The 21,185-nt window shown below is 44.4% G+C and overlaps 1 protein-coding gene across 1 annotated transcript in view; it reads right to left on the bottom strand.

The window, feature by feature from the left end:
* The window catches only part of adgra2 (adhesion G protein-coupled receptor A2), a 41,831-nt gene that overhangs the window by 7,851 nt on the left and 12,795 nt on the right, over positions 1-21,185 (bottom strand). The window contains 5 exon segments of the mRNA XM_037776704.1: positions 261-424; positions 836-907; positions 1,005-1,076; positions 2,048-2,119; positions 13,193-13,264. Coding sequence (XP_037632632.1) covers positions 261-424; positions 836-907; positions 1,005-1,076; positions 2,048-2,119; positions 13,193-13,264 — 452 coding nt within the window.

Below are 21,185 nucleotides of genomic sequence, written 5' to 3'. Positions count from 1 at the left end.
AGATTGGATGCAGACAGCAGCAATTCGTAAATGCAGCCCACAGGATTAGTTGTCAACACGGCTCACTGATAGTTTCAGAAATACGTCCCTTCTGAGCTGCTGGGATGGATCTCTTTCAACCCCTTTTTGGTGCAGCAATCCTCAAAAAATTCTGGGATGATCTTATGAGTGCACTGTCGTTGTCATTCCCGAGCTGATGTTCTCTGAAACAAAGCGGTGAACCGCCTCATTCATATGCCTCATTCTAGCCAGGCTCTCACCACAGCTCAGCTGACTTTCCTTCAGTCCACGCAGGGGCTTTCCCTTCAGGCTCATGGGGTAGGCACAAAGGGTCTCGTCCCCCAGCCGGGCCGAACTGCCTCGAAAGAATCCCGGGACCCAACGCAAGCCGCAGTCACATGACAGGTAGTCAGAGTTGAAGTTCCTGGAGAGAGAAGTGATGGTCATGTTGAATTACAGCTACCCCAACACTATATCTGTTACATAACACAGTTTTATTTTTTTCACTCTGAAATTAATTGACTGTATTATGCAAGAACTGGCGGTACCGTATATTCACTAATCTTCGGATTTATGGTTGACTAGGTTCACATATGTTTTTCATCTACAAATAATACATTGACAAATAATAACAAATTCAAATAACTACGTGTCAAATAGATCTTCATTGCTTATTTGAGCTTATGTGCAGACTTGAAGTCGTCGTTAAAGCAAACCCTAGGCTAAATAAATATTAACTGAAAATAAACTATTTTTGTCTTGTATTGTTTTATTCATATATGGAATGGTATGCTGTGAGAGTGAATTTGTTGTGGTTACAGTGTCTAACACTCACACTAGCTTGAGGGACGGCAGTTCCTGAAACACTCCTGGATCCATGGTGGATATGATGTTGCCAGAGAGGTTCCTAGCAGCACACAAGAAATGAAAAAAGTTAACACCATTGCTTCCCAAAAAGCAGAAAAGCACAATATTTTTATGGGACCAGTTTATCTGTCTCTTACAGTTTAGTGAGATTAGTCAACCCCTGGAACATGTCTGCAGTCAGGCAGCCAATGCGGTTGTTGGATAGGTCTCTGAAAGTGTGGAAAGACAAAGGAATGTGTCAGTTATTTTTGAATCAGGGGGAGGAATTGTCACAGATTGTGATATCTTGACTCTTTCAATGCCTGTGTTGTTTTTGTGATATCAGATCACACACTACAAATCCGACATACAGGTAAAGCTGTGCAGGACCTCCTTCCTGGTCTTGTTTATAATAAAATATATAGGGATTTCCACTACGAGGAAGCTTAGAATGTTAAACATGTAAATAAGCATGCCCACAGTTCCTGCCACTTTCCCTTATCTCTGCTCCAGTAAAGGTTTATCACTGATGGGGTAAAAGCAGGGCCCCTGTTCTGCCGTCCACCTCTGAGTGTGATGTATAGCCGCAGCCAGAGAGGGATCTGCTCTGTTGCACCTCTGACACTACCCAGCAGAGAGCCGTCCAGAGCATGTGTTTATCTCGCCCTGTTTGTTTTGAGAAGCCCCAGACCTTGCAGGGAAAACACAAGTAGGGGGAGGAGGGAAGGGGAGTCACGCGGCGCAGCACAGACGACCAGCTCCGACCCACGCCACAACCAGACCTTCGGTGTCCAAAGAAAGACACGATGAGTTGCTGCAAACAGCCGCCCTGTCACATCCAATGACTTGTGAGGAGAATGTGCGTGGCCCTGAGGTTTCCACGGTGGTGGGAGAGCGGCACCAGAGATGACATCGCAGAAGGATCGGCAGAAACACTTAGTGAAGGAAGCCTTTATTGTCACACTAACACCAGGAGCTCAATATAACACATGACATCTGCCATGAGCTGCCATAACACTATCTGCTGTGAGGGGATACGTGGGTCTGTCTCTTTCTGTGAATGCTGCATACCCTGACTCCTTTCATTGGTCTCATACCAAACAATTGAATTCAAAATGTCAATGTCTGCATTTATGATTCTGTTAATATGTTTGCTGCCTTGAACCTGAAGGGAATGTGAATCATGTTAATGTCTACTTACAGTTTCCGAAGCTCAGACAGGCCCTGGAAGGCTCCGGGCGTGATGGTGCTGATTAAGTTGTGCTTGAGGTCCCTGAGGAGAGAGAACATTATCAGGTCGATGAGAAAATGCTATAATATATCTTAAATGAATAGTTCTAACATTTTTGATAGATGACTTGTTTGCCTCCTCTTGCCAACAGTTAGATGACAATATATCCTTTATATATATCCTTTATTTAACCAGGTAAAAGTCTTATTGAGATTAAAATCTCTTTTTCAATGTTCAGAAACATTGTTACAACAATGAACACAAACAATACAAGCATCCAAATACACAATCTACAAGTGAATGACCACAATATCCAGTTACTTTGCAATACAAAGACAGGCTGCTGGCTATAGCGAGAGTGGTATTGATCTTCTCATCTAACTCTTTTCTCGAATTAAGATATTTGCCGAAATGTTGAACTATTCCCATAACACCGAGACTTCAAGAGAAGGCTTCTTTAAAAGTGCTAAATGAAGGCGAGAAGCTTGGATTACAACACACACAGAGGGAGAGCAACTTCATTCTCTGCTCAGGTAGACATTACTCTTCTATATCTTTACTTAGCTAATAGTTGTTTGACGCTATATTGTTACGTGCCTTGCTTTGTTGCATGTATGTTGTGTTTCTGTGCCCTATTCTCTGTCTCCTCAGGTGCTGGCCTCCTCCCCTGTGCAGCTGCAGTCCGTGGAAGCACACGGCTGCAGCTGATCAGTAATCAAGGAGGAGAGTTTAAAAGAGCAGGAGAATGGAGGAGAAGTTGTCCAGTTCCAAATCTGCAGTATCAGAGACTGTGTGTTACGTCAGTGGTTGACGGGTGTGTCGGAGTCGGCAGTGGTTTATTGTTAAGTCTTTAGTGCTATATTGTTAGAAAGTAGTGTTAACTTGTTTAGCACCTGATTGTTCACTGTCTCTGTGGAGCAGTAGATTTAAGTGAAGTACTTCTGGGTTGTTGGTCGCTGCATTTGTTAAGCAGTAGCTTTAATTTGACTGTTTTATTATTGGTTACGGCCCTAATTATTTAGTTGTGTATTTACCTCCCGTTTTCTATAAGAGTAGTTTTCATTTGGTTTTTGTACATTTTTGTGACCATACTTTTTGTTAATACATTTTAAGATTATTTTCACACAATCGTGTTACCAGCCTCTCTCGTTCCTGGGTTTACAAATTAATTTTGTTACTCCCTCCATTCCCTGGACCTTAAACGGAGGGGAACGTAACATATATTAATGCTCTGGATATCATAAAGAGCACCTTTAAGTTTAAAATGAAGCGACACATTTCCTAAACCTGGCTCCTCCAGTAGGACACCGCAGGGCATTTCTGCACACCTATAGGAAATCTCGTCCCATACTTGACCAAATAAAATAATAGTGGAATCTGAAAACTGCTGTTTCAAAATGACTCCTCTTGTGATAAAGTTGGCCATTGAAAACCATAAATATTAATTCCTTAAACTTACTTTGAAGATCTAATTTCATACTATCCGCTGCACTTTTCTCCACCCTCTTCCCATTCCGCACCCACGCCCATGTGTTTAACTCTTCAGCCAGATGCCCCTCTCCATCAGCTAACCTGCATTAGACTTTGAATACAAGACGTTTTTTATTGCCCAGGTGGGAATAGCGAGGTTAAAGCAGGTCAGGAGACGGATGGCTATCGGCAGGACAAGGCCGATGTGGGTTGGAATGCGATCTGTGTTGCTGCAGCATGAAAAATGCCTGCTCCCATAGGACCGCTCGCAGAAGAGGATTTCCTTCCAGGAGCTCAAAACCATCAACGCTGTGGCTGCATTTTTGTCTAATTCACTTCTACGCTAGAAGCCACTGCGGTAGGCAAGACCTCATGGGACTTTCTGGTCCTTTTTTTTCCACCAAGATTATCTGTCGCCGCTGTTCTCGACCACGCTGCCTCACACCATGTACAACCTCAGGCATCTCTTAACCATTGTCTTGTCCGCTCTCCAAGAGATGAGCTATTTTGATCAAACTGGGGCAGGAAAACTGTTTTAGAAAATAGCTTCCAGTAAAAAATTAGACGGTGCGGTATGGCATGGCTGGGATGGAGTCAGAGATCAGGGGTTTCGCTGTTGGTCCACGCTCTCGCTGAGCCATCGCTCTTATCTGGATTATAGAGACAGGTTATAATGATGGAGCAAAGGCTACCTGGCCTCGGACCAAATGGCTGAGGTCTGTGTTTGTCTCAAAGCCTCGGAGAGCTCAGCCCAGCTCTTTGAGTGCACGCCAGCTTGTCACTTCACAGCTTTTTAAAAAGGTGGAAACGTTTCCACCTCTATGATTCTGACAAAAAGAATTGCTTGGTACTAAATAAACTTCACCAATCAAATCAAATGTGTGTTTGACAGAGAACTAGAACACTCTCCAGTATGTGTGTGTGGGCCTGTCACAATGTACATGGTAATCTTTGTGTTCCTATATGCGTCCCGCTCTGAATGTTCATGTATTTCTGCGTGTCAGTAGCTGTATAGGATTTGTTGACCAGAGAACAATGCTGCTGTTTCCAGCCTGTGTGTCCCGGGGCTCATTAGTGCGGCGATGAAAGACGAGGCACTGCCCACTATTTCCTCTCTCTGATGACCGTCTCTCCCTCCCTGTCTGTCCTTTTCACACTCACACAAACACACACATGCTTTCAATGTGTAACACTGACCTTCATGTATATTGTACATGACACTACAAAACAAATGGTAGTAAGCATATGCTTAATCGGTGTTACGATTAAGAGGGGTCCTTGGAAAATGTTCCCCCCATTAAGGGGTCCCTGGCCACAAAAAGTTCTCTGATCTAAAGCGTACATGCATGACCATCACTGAGCTGCAGAGATTTTATGCTAATGAAACAGACACATTGGCCCATGACACAGACAGTGTGTAGTTTATAAGCACCTCAAGCTTTCTGAAGATACACCTTTTGCCCAGTGTGATAAAACCAGCCATCAACTAGCAATAGAAAAACACACATCAAACATCTGTATTTCCTCCAGTCTGCTCCTTTATACCCAGCTCGAGAGGTCACAGCGCTGTGTGTGCTCTGGCCTGAAGAGTATCAGCAGTCCACTACTTGTGATACACTCTCTTATCACCAAGCTGGGGAATGTGGAGGAGCTCACCAGAGTCAACAGGACTTGAAGCACTAGCCAGGCGCTTTAAACCCCACACCTTAATCCAGGCTAAATCTGTGCTGCAGCCCCTCGCCACTTGCCCACCCTCTCAGATTTATTTCCAGATTTATCTCAAAGCTACAGTACGGTAGCTCCAGCAGGCCTCATACTCAGGCGATGACTCGTCTGTGTGCCCTCTGAAGTAGCCTGCGCCCTCCCTGACAACAACTTCACAGCTCGGCGGCCTCGACGCCGATGACAACAGCTGTCACCAAGCGAGAGGATAATAGCAGAGACTTCAAAGCCTCACGCTTGCTGAGCATGAAAATATCATAGTTAAAAAGGTTAAAAGTCGCAACGCGTCGCGGTTACTTTTTCATTATCTTCAGTAGCAGTATGGACTTCTTCAAAAAGCTACATGATTGGTGTTGACACGTCATTATTCCCCTTTGAGAGTTATGCTTTGTAACCTTGGGAGTGCAGCACTTTATCCGCTTCGCCACATGCGGCCTGTGTGATGGGGTTGCGACAGATCTCGAGCTCACTCCCAGCCCAGAACGGACCATTGTCTGCTGCCGCTGGGCCTAAAACCAGTGGCTGCCATTAAGAATGTCTTTTTTTTAACCCCCCCCTCCACAAACTCCTCCTGATCAATGGGGCTGGTCCTCTGCCATTCTGGAGAGTCATTTCTCTGTGGGTAGATGGGATGAGCACCTGGGCCCCATGCAGCAGGCTGGAGAGGAGCGACGTGCTTGTAAGGGCAGCGAGAGGGTAATAATGAAGACATGGGCTGTAAAGCGCTCCAGACGTGGAGTGCTCCATTATCAGGAGCACAGCAGCAGGGACTGGAGTGCTCCACTGACATTGTTTAGGCCCCGGAGGGAGCTGGGAAAATGACTGAAGCCAGGGAATGGCCACTCATTATCGCCCGACTGGAATCAAGAATTTCCTGTTCCTGGAATTATTAATGGAAAGACATTACGGGGCAGATTTCTATACTTTAATTGTATTTATATCTCGTTGCAAACTAATATAAGCAACTGCCTGAAGACAAAAACTAATATATACAAGTTTTGTTGGGAAAAAAAGCGAGGGGGGGGGGATAACGGGCACCTTGGTTCCTGACAGAGGTCGGTGGAGACCATTTTTGTGCCGCGTGTCATTTCCTGTCTAGTTGGCGTCTCTCACAGAGGCCCTTGCTCGTTTATTTTTACAGTTTCCTTTTTCTCCTTTTTTTACTAGCTAGCTTTCCCCTGTAGGGAGGGGCAGGTGGGTTAGGGGATTCAGCGCTGAGCAGAGTCGTCCCTGTGTATGGCCCCGCAGACCCCACCTCCCTACTCCTCAACACACTTGCTCACAATGGGGGCTCTGTAACATGCCGGCCCCAAACGTACTCCTGCCTTCCCCCCAAAACAGGAAACCGGGATCTGCCGAGCTCTTGTTTTTCTACTAATTTCCTGCTTTGCTACCCCTTCCCCAGATTATTTTCTTTATTTTTTCTCCTGGTTCCTCTCAGATTGGATATACCTAATCAACTTTGAATCTGTGTTCATGTGGAAACCAAATATTATATTCATAAAACAGTTGCCATTTGGATTACCATTGGACACATACTTAAGATATTTCCTTGACAATCACCACCTGATCATCCACTGCCATTACTGTGCTATGGTTGAAACGAATAAGGCCCCTCAGTTCTGCTCGTGACTGACAGTAACACACACTGTGGATCCAACTGCACAGAAATAGCAATATACACTTTTATTTGAAGTGTAAAACGTCCTAAGTTGATTATATGTTGCTATAGTCTGCAGCAAGACGAGCTGGAGATTATTCTGCCAAGGAAAACTCTGGAACCACGGACTGTTATTGACTTCACTTCTGGCTTTTGGAGCGGCCGAGAGAAGGGGGCGATGCCCGCTTTGGCAGCTCCGTTGAATTTCAGCAGCATGCACAGCAGTCAGATACAATGAAAGGTTTATGGTTTTAATGGGACATACAGTAGATCCTAATATTTGTCAGATGATGTAAAGTCAAAGTTTTCACGGTCAGAGGTGAAGAGAGAAAAGGCGGCAAAATGCTATTTTGTTTTCAGTTTTTCCACCTACTGATCTTAATAATAATGTATGAAATATTGTTATTTTTATTCAAATTGAGTCATTCGATCTGAAAGACCCACAAGTCGAACATCAACAAGTTGAATATCTTTACCAATAAGTTAATAGACAAAGAGTTGAAACAATGTGCAAATTATAACTTGCAAGGAAACGCCTTTCATTCAAATTATCAATGAAAAGGGAGACTCATGTCTGCGAGTGACTTTTCAGCCAGTAGGTGGACTACAGCGTGGAGAGAGTGGGAAGGGGGAGGAACGGCGAGAGACCCAGTGAGCTGGGAGAGGGGAGATGCAAAAATAAAGCAGAAAAGGAACAGAAACGGAAGTGGGGGGAAGTAAGTCCAGGGAAAGCTCAAGTTCCTCTGGAGGAAAAATGCCATTGAAACCATATCAAGTTAGCCGAACGAGAGAGAGTTACTGGCGTATAAAGCGTACGATTTGGTAATGGGCTTATGAGGGGGCTCGCTCGCTGTTTCAATAAACCCCCAGAGCCACGACTGAGCTAGGCTTGCAATACAAACACACCCCGTTCCTCCAGTTTATCTGAAAGACACATCTGGAGTCTATCAACTCCAGCAGCACCCCCCCCCCCACCTCCTTTCTGTTTCCACTCTCCAGCACGCTTAACCCCTTCCTCACCCGCTCCACCCCTTAATGTCATGCACTCTCATTAGGTGACTGTTGCCTATAACCGGGGGCCACTTGATGGCGTGTGCGGGCAAACATGCTAACACAAATTTTCTGTGAGGGAGAAATGAGACTCCCGTGTGCAGCCTCCACAGCTGGCCTTAGAGTGGTGGGCTGGTACAATCTGAACCTTGTCCTACCCAGACGGGTCTAGACACAAGGGCTCCTCACCATGTCCGCACATTCTCCACTGTTTTTACATGCTATATAGCGCTGCCCCCACCTCTGCTTTGTTCCCACCCATCAAGGTAATTTGCTTAGCCTGTGTGGAAATAATGTTAATCTCCCACTAAGAAAAACAACCTCAGATTTATATAAGACAAACTGCAGGAGTGTGCTTTCTTTCCTCCTCTCCCTCCCTCCGTCTCCCTCTCTTTCCCTCTCTCTCTCTCTCTCTCCAGCCACCATACCATCTTTAGCCATCTCGGCTCCACTTCCCCTGTGTCAGATGGTAAAATTGTTTAAGTTGGACAACTTCCTAACCCCAGCTGCTCAGAATGGCAGAGGCGATTTCAAGGTCGGTTTCAGAGAGGCTCAGGCAAAGACTGAGCGGCCCGTCGTCTCCCCTCTTTGCAAAACAGATAAAGTCAAAAAAGTGATGTGATAATAGTGTATATATTTTCTATCATGCAGACGTGCAAAATCTGCACGTTCTCATGCCCCGTGTGACTTACTGGTCACAGGTTTCAGTGCAAACTTCCCTTAATTCTTGTTGCTGTACAAGCATAAATCACAAGCAACTCCTTCTTTCCTGCTGTTGAATGAAGCTGTTATACGTCAACAGGAAGCTTTTTTAATAATCTTGCATGCCCGTGCGTACTCAAAGTACAGTCAACAGCAGCAAAAGTACAGTCATGCCAGGTAGGCTCATACTGCAGGGATCATTTCAGACTCTCTTGTTGACAAAGTCTATCATGCTGCCAACACCTCTGAGCCTCTAACCGGTACTCCTAACCACAAGCCTCACTCCTGCCTTTCAGACCTTTTCGCTGCAAGCGCCCTGCTGCTCCCTCATCCATCATCATCGCTGCCCTCTGCTCTCCCTCTCTGCTCCCTCTCTCCCAGTAGGGTGAGCAGACCTGGTAATGAGGGCCCCTTGTGCCCCTGCCTGCCTGTCCTGTGTCCCATGGTGCAGTGGGGCCCAGTTGGACAAGAGCCAGGCTGCCTCGACCCTCTCTTTGCTCATTATTCTCATTACCTCGCATCAAATCAGCGCAGGACAGGCTGCTGGGATCTGTCCACAACTCATAAAGGTCCCGGCTCGTTAGCGGGGCTGCCAGCGTCGGCTCCCATCAGAGAGGGCGTGCACAGAGGTGGAGGTGCTCAAATAGGTACAGTGTCGAAGGCCTGATGGTGTGTAACACTGACTACGTTTGCATGCATGCTAATATTTCACTATATGACAATATTCAGAATTTAATACCCTAAAAAGCATATTCTGTTTGGATATTCTGAATTAGGCTTTATTCTGAATGGAGCATTTTCGGATTATGAAGTATTACATGCCGATAGTATTCAGGTTTTAGGAGCATTCTTTGGACATGTATACACCGCATTTAGGATATGTGTTTCAATTGGGGGTTTTACGGCAGTTTGCAACACACGGCGTCTCGCATGTTGCGGACAGCTCTGTGCGTTGTACACAAATCAACTGTAGCCGACAGTTTACAGAGATGCATGCCCAAAGTCCTCCTCCAGTTACGTTAAACAGAGCATGCACAGCAGCATGTAAACGGGAATGTTAGTGGAATATTCCTTTATATTAGCCATGTAAACAGCGTAGTAAGAATATTGTCATTTTACGGAATAAGGGCAAAATCCAGAATATTTTGTGCATGTAAACGTTTTCACTGTGACTTATTTTGCATAAGCAAAAGAAGCCAGGTATGATTCAACTGGTGCTTCATCCCAAAAGCTGGAAACAAAATGAGGTATTCCAAGATCCAAATGTAGCTGTTGGATGGCAAGCCTTATTTAAAAGAGCTAGAAAAACACAGTAGTCCAGTAAGAGGGCAAAAACAAACAAGGCTAAATTGCTCCTCTGCACTTGGGTGGTTTGGCAGGTTATGAAGGCAATAGTGGCTTTGAGGAGGTTTGTCCCAATGAAAGGGCTAACTGTGTAGATTGCTGCACTGTCTGGCCCGGGCCTGGAGGAGGGTGGCCTGCCCTGGAGCTGTATTCTCCAACTAACAACAGCAAGATCAGACTGCATTCAACTCTGAATGGATGTCTGGTGTGAGTGTGTCTGCCGAGAGAGTTACCAGACCCGTTTGAGACGACTGGACAAGAAACGAGGGTGCCCATACTAGGAAACACACTCAGAGCTTCACTCGGAGTCACAACAGAGACGGTCCGAGAGTGAGAGTGAGAGGGAGCAGACTGTGTTTATCTGTGGCACGTAGGGGAAGAGATGCAGTGTTATTCCCTGATGTGTGTTTATTCAGCCTTAGTGGGCTGGCCTTTGATTACAGCACTGACCACATAATATGAGTAACTGTTCACTACTGCTTTAAATGACAAGCACATGTAGACGACAAACTGGAAACAATGAGAGGGACCTGAGGAGAGATGGCGGTCTGAGGAGCCAAAACAAAACTGAGATCTCACAGTATGAACAAAAACTCACATCCAAACCTTAAACTTACTTCATCCCCTTCAAACCCTTCCATCACGGCAACGGTGTGGCCTTTTTCGCATCAGACAGCAATTTTAACCATGAGCTCAGATGTAATTATAAGCTGTGCGGCGCTCAATTAAAGGTTGGAGACGTCAGAGTGAGTGAGCAGACCTCCACTGCTGTGTGTCAGAGAGCCAGCGGAGGTTGAGGCAGAGGAGTGAAATGAGGCCTGCATGATTAACGTTGTGTCCTCTCCTCACACCAGACGCCCACGTCTCCCTCTGTGTGTGTGTGTGCCTGTTCTGTGTCTTTCTCACAGGTCTTTTAGCTGCAGGAAAAGCTCCACCCTGTTGCCCCCTGCTAGTTTTATCACCGCTCCAGCTACAAGGAGTTAGTGGGTAAGCTCAGGTTACCCGACCCACCGACCCTGCGGCGCTACGGGGAACCCTGTCCGCACTTACAAAAACAAGCAACATCAGCTCGTTTTACATCAAACACTTCAAGCTACAGGTCTACTTTCGCTTTACTTTACTATCAATTGTTCTCGCGAGTAGTATTAGTCACAGAGCCTCGGTAGTAGTGTCTTCCTGTCAACAGCTTTATCAGCGTCTTCGGTGCCAGACAGTCAAGGCGAGATCTCAGTCAAGGCCTTGGAACTATTCACCCACGGCGTTCACATGCCAGACAATAAAAAAAACAGCGATTTCAGCAAATTCTGTTGTCGGCTGGCACGTCTGCTGTGATCTCCAGCAGGTAGGTACTAACAAGCTAACAACTGCAGCAAATTACCATATTTTTCTTTCTTTCAACGTTTTGTGAGAAGCCTGTTAGCTTCATGGGTGGCAGCTCTGAGTGGCATGTGGAACTAATATCCCTTCAACATACCCACCCCCTCACTAACAAAATAAGTATGTCTGCCAGACTACAGTATCCAGACCGAAGCGGCTCCATGTGTGTTGTGAGCTACCAGGACGCTATAAAGCTTTACTGGGATGCTCTTTAAAACAACACCTTGTCTGGTGGGAAACACATACTAGATGGAATTCTCACGAGTTAGGAGCCAGGAGCCTGTAGCCGGTAAATGCCAGTCTTGACTAATTTTGACCAAAACACATGTCATACCATACATACTGTATCGTTAATCATCAGTTCACACTGCCAGCTGACTCATCATCGCCTGTTATTTCAATCACACAAGTCAAATGTCAACAAGCTACTGTAGCAATTTTCCTTGTTTGGACCATAGACTGTATGAAATATGGACGTGGTCTCCGTGACGTCACCCTTAGGTTGCTGAGGCGCCGTTGAGAAGCTCAGAGTGGGTGGCTCTGGCCGTCGCTATCTTGGCAGTGACAACACGGTCACGGTTAATCCAGAAATAAGCAAAGAGGTGGATCGTCGGCGGAGCTGAGGTGGCCCGGGTGACGACTCACTCAAAGCGGCCACGCCCTCAATTATGCCCTACTGTAAGCCTTAATATAATTTGAACGGATGGGTTATAGTTTTTTATGAACAGGGATATAACTGCTTTTCTGTACCAGGCTGTAAACATGTTTATTTCTGCTGTAAATTTGGGCATTATAGTTGGCTTCATTTATCAGCACCGGAGGTTGACGTTTGGTTTGGAAGTGGTTTGAGTTAAACACTAACATGCTCACAAAGACAATGCTAAAATGCTGACGCTAAGTATGTTTCTTTGCATGCAAACATTTGCTAATTACCACTCAGAATACAAAGAACTGGACAAATTGAAATTTTGACCTGACGATGGCGCTGGATGGAAAGTTAGGAGATTACCAAAGTCAATTATAATTCAACTTGATTGTAATCCATCCTCTGGGGACCATGAATGTCTGTACAAAATAGATCCATCCACTAGTTGTTGAGGCACTTCATTGAAAACCAAAAATGTCAACGTCATGGTGGCGCTGGGGGAAAAGTCAGGGAATCATCATCTATGGATTATGAATGTTTGAACCCAATTTCATGGCAATCCATCTCACAGTTGTGGAAATATTTCAGTCTGGACCAAAGTGGTGGACGGACCAACCTAAGGCAAAGAGCTAATCTGTACTCTCTACTCATACTGGGCAGCAGTTCCGGCTATGGTTCCTTTCCTGTTTGTCACCAGGACTGCCATTCATTCATATTTCCCCAGGAACGAACCTGTCTATCACTTGTCTCACACCCCATTCAGAGAGATTACGCTGCTTCTACTAAGGAGGGCTAGACTGTCTGCAGAGCTGCCAACAAACACCTCCTCCCAGAGATCTCCCTTATCTCGTCCTGTGGAGTGGGGCTTACCTGATAATGAAGGACTGAAGTGTAATTATGTGATCATTTCGACATAACTCTGATAGCCAGTCTGAGTGTATCATCCTCCCTGCTGGACAGAAGCCCACGATTGGATAGAAGCGCACAGAGCTGCTCAGATCTCACTGATACGCTGTCTGTATTTCTCCACAAAGACGCTGAGGCAAGCTAAAACAACAGCTCACACATAAGATATATATCTCATGTACACCATAAACATGACATCGTAGCAGAAGTAAAGGATGATGTACATTAGGCTACTCACAGCTTCTCCAACGCGTAAAGTCCAAAGAAGGATCCATTTCTTAGAACTCGGATTTTGTTGTGGCTCAGTATCCTGTGAAAAAAAAGAAACAGTTTTGTTAGAAATATTCCCACTGAGAATAAACTGAAGCATATTTTATGATGCTGAGTTACTATCTTGGACATCAGCTTCACGGCTAAGGCGAAGGGGGTCACACGAGGAGGATGAGAGCCAAGTGAAATGTCCACTTGGCGCTGCAGTCACACGCCATTAGCTTGACCAGAGACATTAGCTTAAGATGTTTCCAATTAATGTTAAAGACGGAGAAGCACATCAAGATTAGGAGGGAAGCTGTAATCTTGATAATCATTTTGCATACATTTTTGTTTTTTTTACATCAAAAGGATGTCTTTCCACATCAAACGAATGGCGGCACAGGCCATGTTAATTAGCCCTTTCCCTACTGGTGAATCACTTGGCTTATAGGGCTCTTATCAGACCTGAGGGCAGAGGGCCACGGGACACACTGGAAGTAACGTTGAGATTGCTTTGTCTGGCAGGGGATCATGGGAAATGGATATTTACAGTAATCACTTTGCTCTGAGGGACTTGTCATTGTAAAAGTCAGACCTTTGTATAGATTTTTAAAGGAATAGCTTGAATTTTTTGGGACTTACGCTCATCATGCTTTCGTGCTGAGAGTTAGATAAGAAGGTCGATACCACTCTCATGTCTGTATGCTAAATATGAAGCAACAGCCAGCAGGTGTTTAGCTTAACACGAAGACTGAAACCAGAGGGGGGGTCAACAGCTCGCCTGGCTCTGTCCACAAGTAACAAAAATAACCACACACACATAAAAAAACATACTGATATATTAAAGAGTAACTTAACACCCTTTTGATGACCTCCAGTGATGTAGAGGTGCACTCTGGGACACCGTGACATCACTGTTGGGAGTGGTTGCTGTGTTTCAGCCTGGTGTTAAGTTACTCTTTAATACATGTAGGTCTGCCCTCGACCAAAGAACTTAAACACTACGATTAGTTGATTTGATCGACAGATCTATAAGTTTCTCCACAAAGAATCCCACAAAAGTACCACTTTAAATATTGTGTCTACCAGAGATGTGCTCATAAGTTTCTCACAAATGTCATTCAGCATGAAAAAAGCATAAAAAATGAAGAAATCTTAGTGGACTAATACCTAAACGACCAATTAGTCGACTAATTGACTAAGACGGGGGCAGCCCTACTCTTTTCACGACTGCCCAAGCCTTACTGGACGCACGGTGACAGATGTTATGACTGACATGTTAAGAAAACAGCATCCATCCCTGTGTTTGAAACCTTGTGGGCGGTTGTCATCATTTTCCAACCCAGTCTCCTACAAAATATGTTTATACTGCATACTGATTTGCTTTGCCAAATGCTCTTTGAAGAAAACATAATTGCTGCCTGGATTACGTTCACTGGAGATGTTTAATTTCAAATTCAGGCGGTGTGAGTGACGTTGGAAGGGAGGAGGTCGGGTTTGGATGGTCAGGCCTACAAAGCATAAAACACCAGACTGGGCTTTGCATTGTGAATACAATGTGTTGTTAAGTTTAGACCACTAAAGCACTTGGGAGAGGTTTGGGAAAGATTGTGGTTTTGCTTAAATATTGAAAAAGCCAATGCATCCTGTCTCATGCTTCAAGTCAGTATTGACTTTTTCAATATTCAACCAAGACCATTTGTTATTGCAGATTTGTTGTACATGAGCATAATTTTCAGGAGGGAGTGTTCAATGTTTACTCTACCGTCCCAGTGGATCCCCAGACCTGCCCAAGACCTCCTCAGCGAGAGCTCAGGGTGCAGCAGGAGCCCCGCTCTGGCGTCGGCCCGCCATCATTAACACACCCTTCAGTTTCACATCATCTCCGCCTCCACCACATGGAGCTTAATGGGCTGTTTGCAACATTAAGTGTGCTCTTAATCGAGAGAGTGGAGCAGTGTGAGCGCCTTTAAAAGTGGGAGCGGACTGTGAACAGTCTGTGAGATTTACAGATTCAGCAGCAGCAGTCAGCCGTCCCCCCACCCCCCGCTTCCTGCCACATCAATAAAAACACCGCCTTCAGCGCTGCACCTTCCAACTCACTTAATGACCAGATTTAATCATCCAGTCTTGGTATACAGGGACGGACAAACCGGCCAGACTTACTTCTTCACTTCAGTAACTTCACTGACAGCCACAACACCACGACGATTTGAAGATAGAAAAGGAGCTAACAAAAGGAAAGCCAACATGGAGAGTCTTCTGCTCCAGTGATCCTGGACACCTCAGTCAATATCTTCCTACAATTATCCACTAAAATTAGAAACCAGAAAAATGTATTTTTAAACCGGGCTGCAATCAGGAGACGAGAGCTGCTCCATTGATAATGACTATAATACTGAAACCAGACTGCTTTACTTAGCATTTAAAGTAAAATCATCCAAACTCATTTCCAAACTTGAGAGCCTCAGAAATTGAGAGCCTTATTTTTAGCTTTAGAAAACAAAATTAAAAACATGTCATGTTCACACATCCACACTGAATTATTGAAATAAATCACGGTTATTAAATCAAGACTTTTTTTGGGGGGGCGGTTGTTAGACGAAAGCTGAGTCAGGCCTCTCGTGGCGTAGCCTGAATTTGAACCAGTGACTCCCGGACCTTAAGGTCTCTCACTTGACTTTGGGCACACAGTATCTCTCCTATAAACTGGATGCAGGCCCGAGATGAAAGCTGCAGAAGATCCGGAACTGCCTGAATAATTCAATACAGATAGGAGAGGAGAAAGTCACATCTGGAAGACAAGCAAGCCATTTAATTCAACGCAGACAGTTTAGATACAGATAGTTTCTTTTTGACTAAGCTTATTATACAGAAAAAAACGTAGAGAACAGTGCGCACATGTTTGATTTTTGTGTGCTTGAATGTGCACATGTGCTGATATGGATGAATTAATTCTTAACAAATATACAGATGTGTTTTTTTTGTGTGTTGTGTCCACGCACTTTTGGAGAAAAAAAAAATGAAATTCACATGTATCATTCTGTCACAAAAACCCACATTTGTCTCAAGTTAAGACATTTCAACACACAATATTTCAATTTGCCTGCTACTCTGTACACCGGGACTTGAAAGCTGACTTTCACAAATAAACAAAGACCACAAAATGAGCTAACTGAAACCCTCCCACAGACAACAAAAGGCGCAGATTTCCAGGAACGCGGGGGAGCTGCAGAGGCTGGACACTACTGTATAATCCCCCAAAGACGGCATGTTTGGAGCGCAGTTGTAAGTGAAGGACATTGTTCTTTCATAAACAATACAGAGAGTACAACTCTGAGAAAGAGAGAGAGAGAGGCAGAACTCTGTAAACAGACAGAAATAGTCGCCGTTCCCATCAGGCTAAACAGGAAACCCAGCCAATTAGCTGTTTATTCAGAACCCGGTTTCAAGGGTCAGGGGTTGTGGAGAGAGCACTTCCCGGACAGCCATCAGACAGATGGAGCAGTGTCCGGAGGCAGGTGACAGCTGAGGCACATGGGAGTGTATCACTTCATCAGTGGAGTATACAAAGGTTAACAGAGCTTTGCAAGCAAAGAAGATGAGTAGCTTCTTAATCATAGAAGTCCACGCTGCTCGGAGGCCTAGCGTCTGCTCTGTGTTGCTACTGAGGCCTCACTGTACACAGCGGCTTCTCTTCCCTCTAAGTGACAGATCAGATGGCAGATTGAGTTAATCTGCTTTCAAGAGCAATAAGCTGCATGGTACATGGCACGACAGCGTGATGACTCCAGACTATGGATGGTATCTGTCATTCACTTAACCCTTTCAGACCACAAAAGGCCTCTAAGAAATCAGACGGGCTAATTGAATCCATTCTAATCTACGTAAAAAAAACAACAACAACCAGGGCCACATGTCAGGCTCCAGGATCCCATTCACCCAGTTCATCTAATTCATTTACACGAAGATCAAAAAGCGAGGAGGTCATATGAAAAGAGGCAGGTCAAACAGAAGCAGACACCAGCCCCTCCCTCGTGTGGTGTACTCGTAGTCGAGGGGTTAAACAGGGTCAGTAAAAACACATGGAAAGCACATACTGTATGTACTATCACCACTCCACTTCATGTGCTGCTGTGTTTTATATTGCATAAAATTATATATTATATATTAGGGGTGGAAGAAAATATCGATACACGAGTATTGCGATATTATATTGTGCGATACTGTATTGATTCTCCAAAACACTGTATCGATTTTTGATTAAAATTATTTTAAGTTGCTGGCATCATATGAAACTAAAAAACCTAAGTAATCCATCGGTAACAACCACGTCATACTAGCTTCTCGAGAAGGAGGTTAAATAATGCTCCAAAGTTGTGCTAAATTTTGGCAAGAAAAACTGGCATGGCCATTTTCAAAGGGGTCCCTTGACCTCTGACCTCAAGATATGTGAATGAAAATGGGTTCTATGGGTACCCACGAGTCTCCCCTTTACAGACATGCCCACCTTATCATAATCACATGCAGTTTGAGGCAAAAACCATGCAGTTTTGTGCATGCAGTATAAATGGGTTATTTTTGCATATTTTAAAATGGTTTATTTCTGGTGTGTTCTTTATACTATGACAGCTTTCCTAAAACTAAATTTAAAAAAAATCACAATATATCACCTTGCTTACAGTATTGCAATATATCACCTGCAATATTATCCTGTGCTCAAGGAATGCTATGAAAAAAACTTTGTACATACATATTTTTGTGCAACAATTTCATATTAACCTGGGCCAAAACAGTCCACTCAAAATAGTTCAAATAAGCAAATATCAAAAAAGCAGCATCTGCTAGATTAATTATGGCCCACACTTTCCATGATTAGCTGACTTCAAAGTTAATTCTGTTGAGCTCTCCGGCACATTTCTGAATAAATTATGGTCACTGTAGAAAGGTTATGATTAGGAGAGAAATAATAAAAAAAACCTTGTATCCTTGAGACAACAGCAGGTAATCTGGTACAGTGAAGCGGTCGGGATGAAAAAAACTCTATCTTTAGAAATGTCAGAGTGCGATTGTGTGCCAACTAAGGAATATCTTTTAAAATGACTATATATCCAAAGTATAGTATAGTAATATAAATTGATGAAAAATCCTCTGCATCCCCAGCTTAACTAAAGATGCTGGCAGAGATCCATCCAAACAAATATGCTGTTGTCAAAACAAACTTTAACTATTGGTGCAAACATGCATATAAGAAATTAGTAAAAAGTTATTTAAATTCATCATTTATAAAATAAAAATGTATGACTGCTACTAGTATGCCTGATGTGTCAGTATCAAGTACCGTGGCTCAGTGTTAGCTCATGGTTTCTTTGGTGCGCAGCGGAGTGTGAAAAAGTAAAAACCATACAAAGAGTCTTGTCTAGTAAACCGCAGCAGCTCCTCCCTGCACCGTGCCACTCACTTTGTTGGTTTGCTCAATTTGCTTCCTAAACCCACAAAGCCTTTGAGGGCCACACAGGGGCATGACAGCATGTCGCAAATCCTATTTGCTCACTGATTTACTTCCGCTCTTCCCCCTGACTCTGGAAGCAAGGCAGTCTCGCTGTAGCAGCGCATCGCCTCAGGTCTGGGGAGGGGAGAAAGGCCTGATAATGTGTGCGTGTTGCACACATGTGTACCTGCGTTGTGTTGTAAACTGTAGCTGTCTGTCAAGAAGCAGCATGCTTCCTACAGCTGCTTTTGGTTTTGGGTCATTGTCAACCAATCATTTTCACTGAGGAGTCGTCTCTGTGGTGGAGCTGGGGAGGCTCGCTGTGCGGTGGAACGGCACCGACGGAGAGCAGCTGAACGGAGTCCTTTCAGCTTTCCAGATCGCAACCTGGTGCGGAGGGACAGTGAGGGGAAAACCGTCCTGTCCTAACCACAGCGAGAATGCTGCAAACCTAAACTCAACAGGATGTCCTGTTTGCAGTCGGCTACCACTGAAGGCTTGGTGTTAATATCTTTGCACCCTTCATCCCGTCTTCCTGATAGAAAACACTTAAATCTTTTGGGGGGTTTCACATACAGGAAATGCTCCTTCCTGGTTTGGCATTTCATCCAGGACATGAGATGCATTTGAGTAAAACGCTCTGATTCCAATTGGCCTCTGTTGCCCTCTAAATATTCAGGCATGCTGGAGTCAGACAGTGAGCTCTATGTAGCTGCAGGCCTCTACAGCAAACCACAGAGTAAGAGTCTTAAGGAGGGATTTATATTCAATAAGACTTCATCTGCTGCCTGCGCTCATTATTACTCCTTTTAATAATAGTTACTATTTCATTTTGAATACAGAGCATTTCTGCAGCATCACCAGCAAAACACCTGGATCTGCTGTTGGATGTCGGTCACTGATGAAACAGCGGTGAAGAGTGCTGATTAGACGCCCCACCATGAGCGTTGATCCAGCGCTACAAGGCCAACGGAGACGTAGAGACGCAGGTTCAGCGTAATAAAGAGAGTCAAAACAAGCCGGCGGGCCACTGTGTAAACATCATTTAACTTTGGATAGGTCTCTTACCCTCAAGGACCACACGCGAGGTGAAAGACAAGAACCCTTGAAAGAGATTGGTAACGTGCCATAAATCCAGTGCCGATCCGGAGACCAATGGGAGCCAGATAATGAGAGCGATTTTCAATGAGAGCCTCGGAGCGTCATTATTGAATTAAGCCTGGTTTAATTAGAATGCTGACTTGATAATGCACACGCTGGTGTGTGTCACAGCAGTACCTAAGTTCATATAAATAGAAAAGAAAATAATGTAGCCTTGAGGGAATTTTCCTTAGAGGTAATTAAATTCTGCTGAAAGCAATACGATTATCCACTTTTACACAAACAGCGCAGCTTTGTGTGTGTGAGAGCACTTTAATGTGTGTATGTTACAGCCGAGAACATTCTATACAAAAACCATCAGTGTGTTTTACTGCTTTTTCCCCTCTTCGCTTTCCATTTGAGCGGCGCTCTGCTTGCCAGAGTTGCATTTGGAGTGTACTGGCGGTTCACAGAGGAGAACTAAGTGGACATGGCAGCATTTCTCTTTATATACACATCACACACATCACACTTGGTGTAATGAGGACAGACGTAGTGGATCAACAAAATATTGTGGTTGAACCAAAAGCATGGATTAAAAACAGTATTACTTAATCTGGCTGTTACCAGGTTTTCCGTGCCTGCTTACTCCATCCAAATGCCAGGTCTAATAGATCACAAGACATTACGCTGCAGTTTAACCTCACAGACACGGAGCTGGCCTCAACCAAACAGTCTCATCTCAGAGTCACTTATGAGCTGAGGGCACGTCAGTGACAAGGGATAATATAATCATACTTGTGTTACATATGCTAGAAAATGAATGGTCTCTTTAAAGTGGCAGTGGGCAGTATATTTTTGGCATCATTGGGCAAGAAATTCCATAATAACCTTTCAACATATTGTAATTCAGGTGTTCTAAGAGATAACTAGACTTCTGCACCTCCTCATGGCTCTGTTTTCAGGCTTTAGAAAATCTAGCCCGTGACGGGAGACTTTGACCAATCACAGGTCATCTCATCGAGAGACCGTTCCTATCGGCTTCACCAGATTTCACAATGGCGGCAGCGTCACAAACTTTCTCATTTTACAGCTAAACAGTACACTACAAGATGATTCTGAAAACATCTGAGGCGAGAAATAGGCATTAACGTAACGGGGTCTGGGGTCAAATATATCACATATGATATGTGTGATATACATACTGTATATTTGACCCAAGTCTAAAGGTAAACTGGCTTCAAAATGAACAACTCAGTGCAGCCTGCAATATAAAGTGTCTTCAAATTGAGTTAAGAGATCAATTGTGTGCGACCTCTTTATGATAGACAGCAGTCTAACACGTACACACAACCCCTTGCTGAGTCGGGGCTCCTGTGGCGACAGACTTGCAGCAGTAATTAGTGTG

The sequence above is a fragment of the Sebastes umbrosus genome, chromosome 8, assembly GCF_015220745.1.
Source record: "Sebastes umbrosus isolate fSebUmb1 chromosome 8, fSebUmb1.pri, whole genome shotgun sequence".
Classification (NCBI taxonomy): domain Eukaryota; kingdom Metazoa; phylum Chordata; class Actinopteri; order Perciformes; family Sebastidae; genus Sebastes; species Sebastes umbrosus.
The sequence above is the reverse complement of the archived record's forward strand: the minus strand, read 5'-3'. Positions and strand labels throughout refer to the sequence as shown.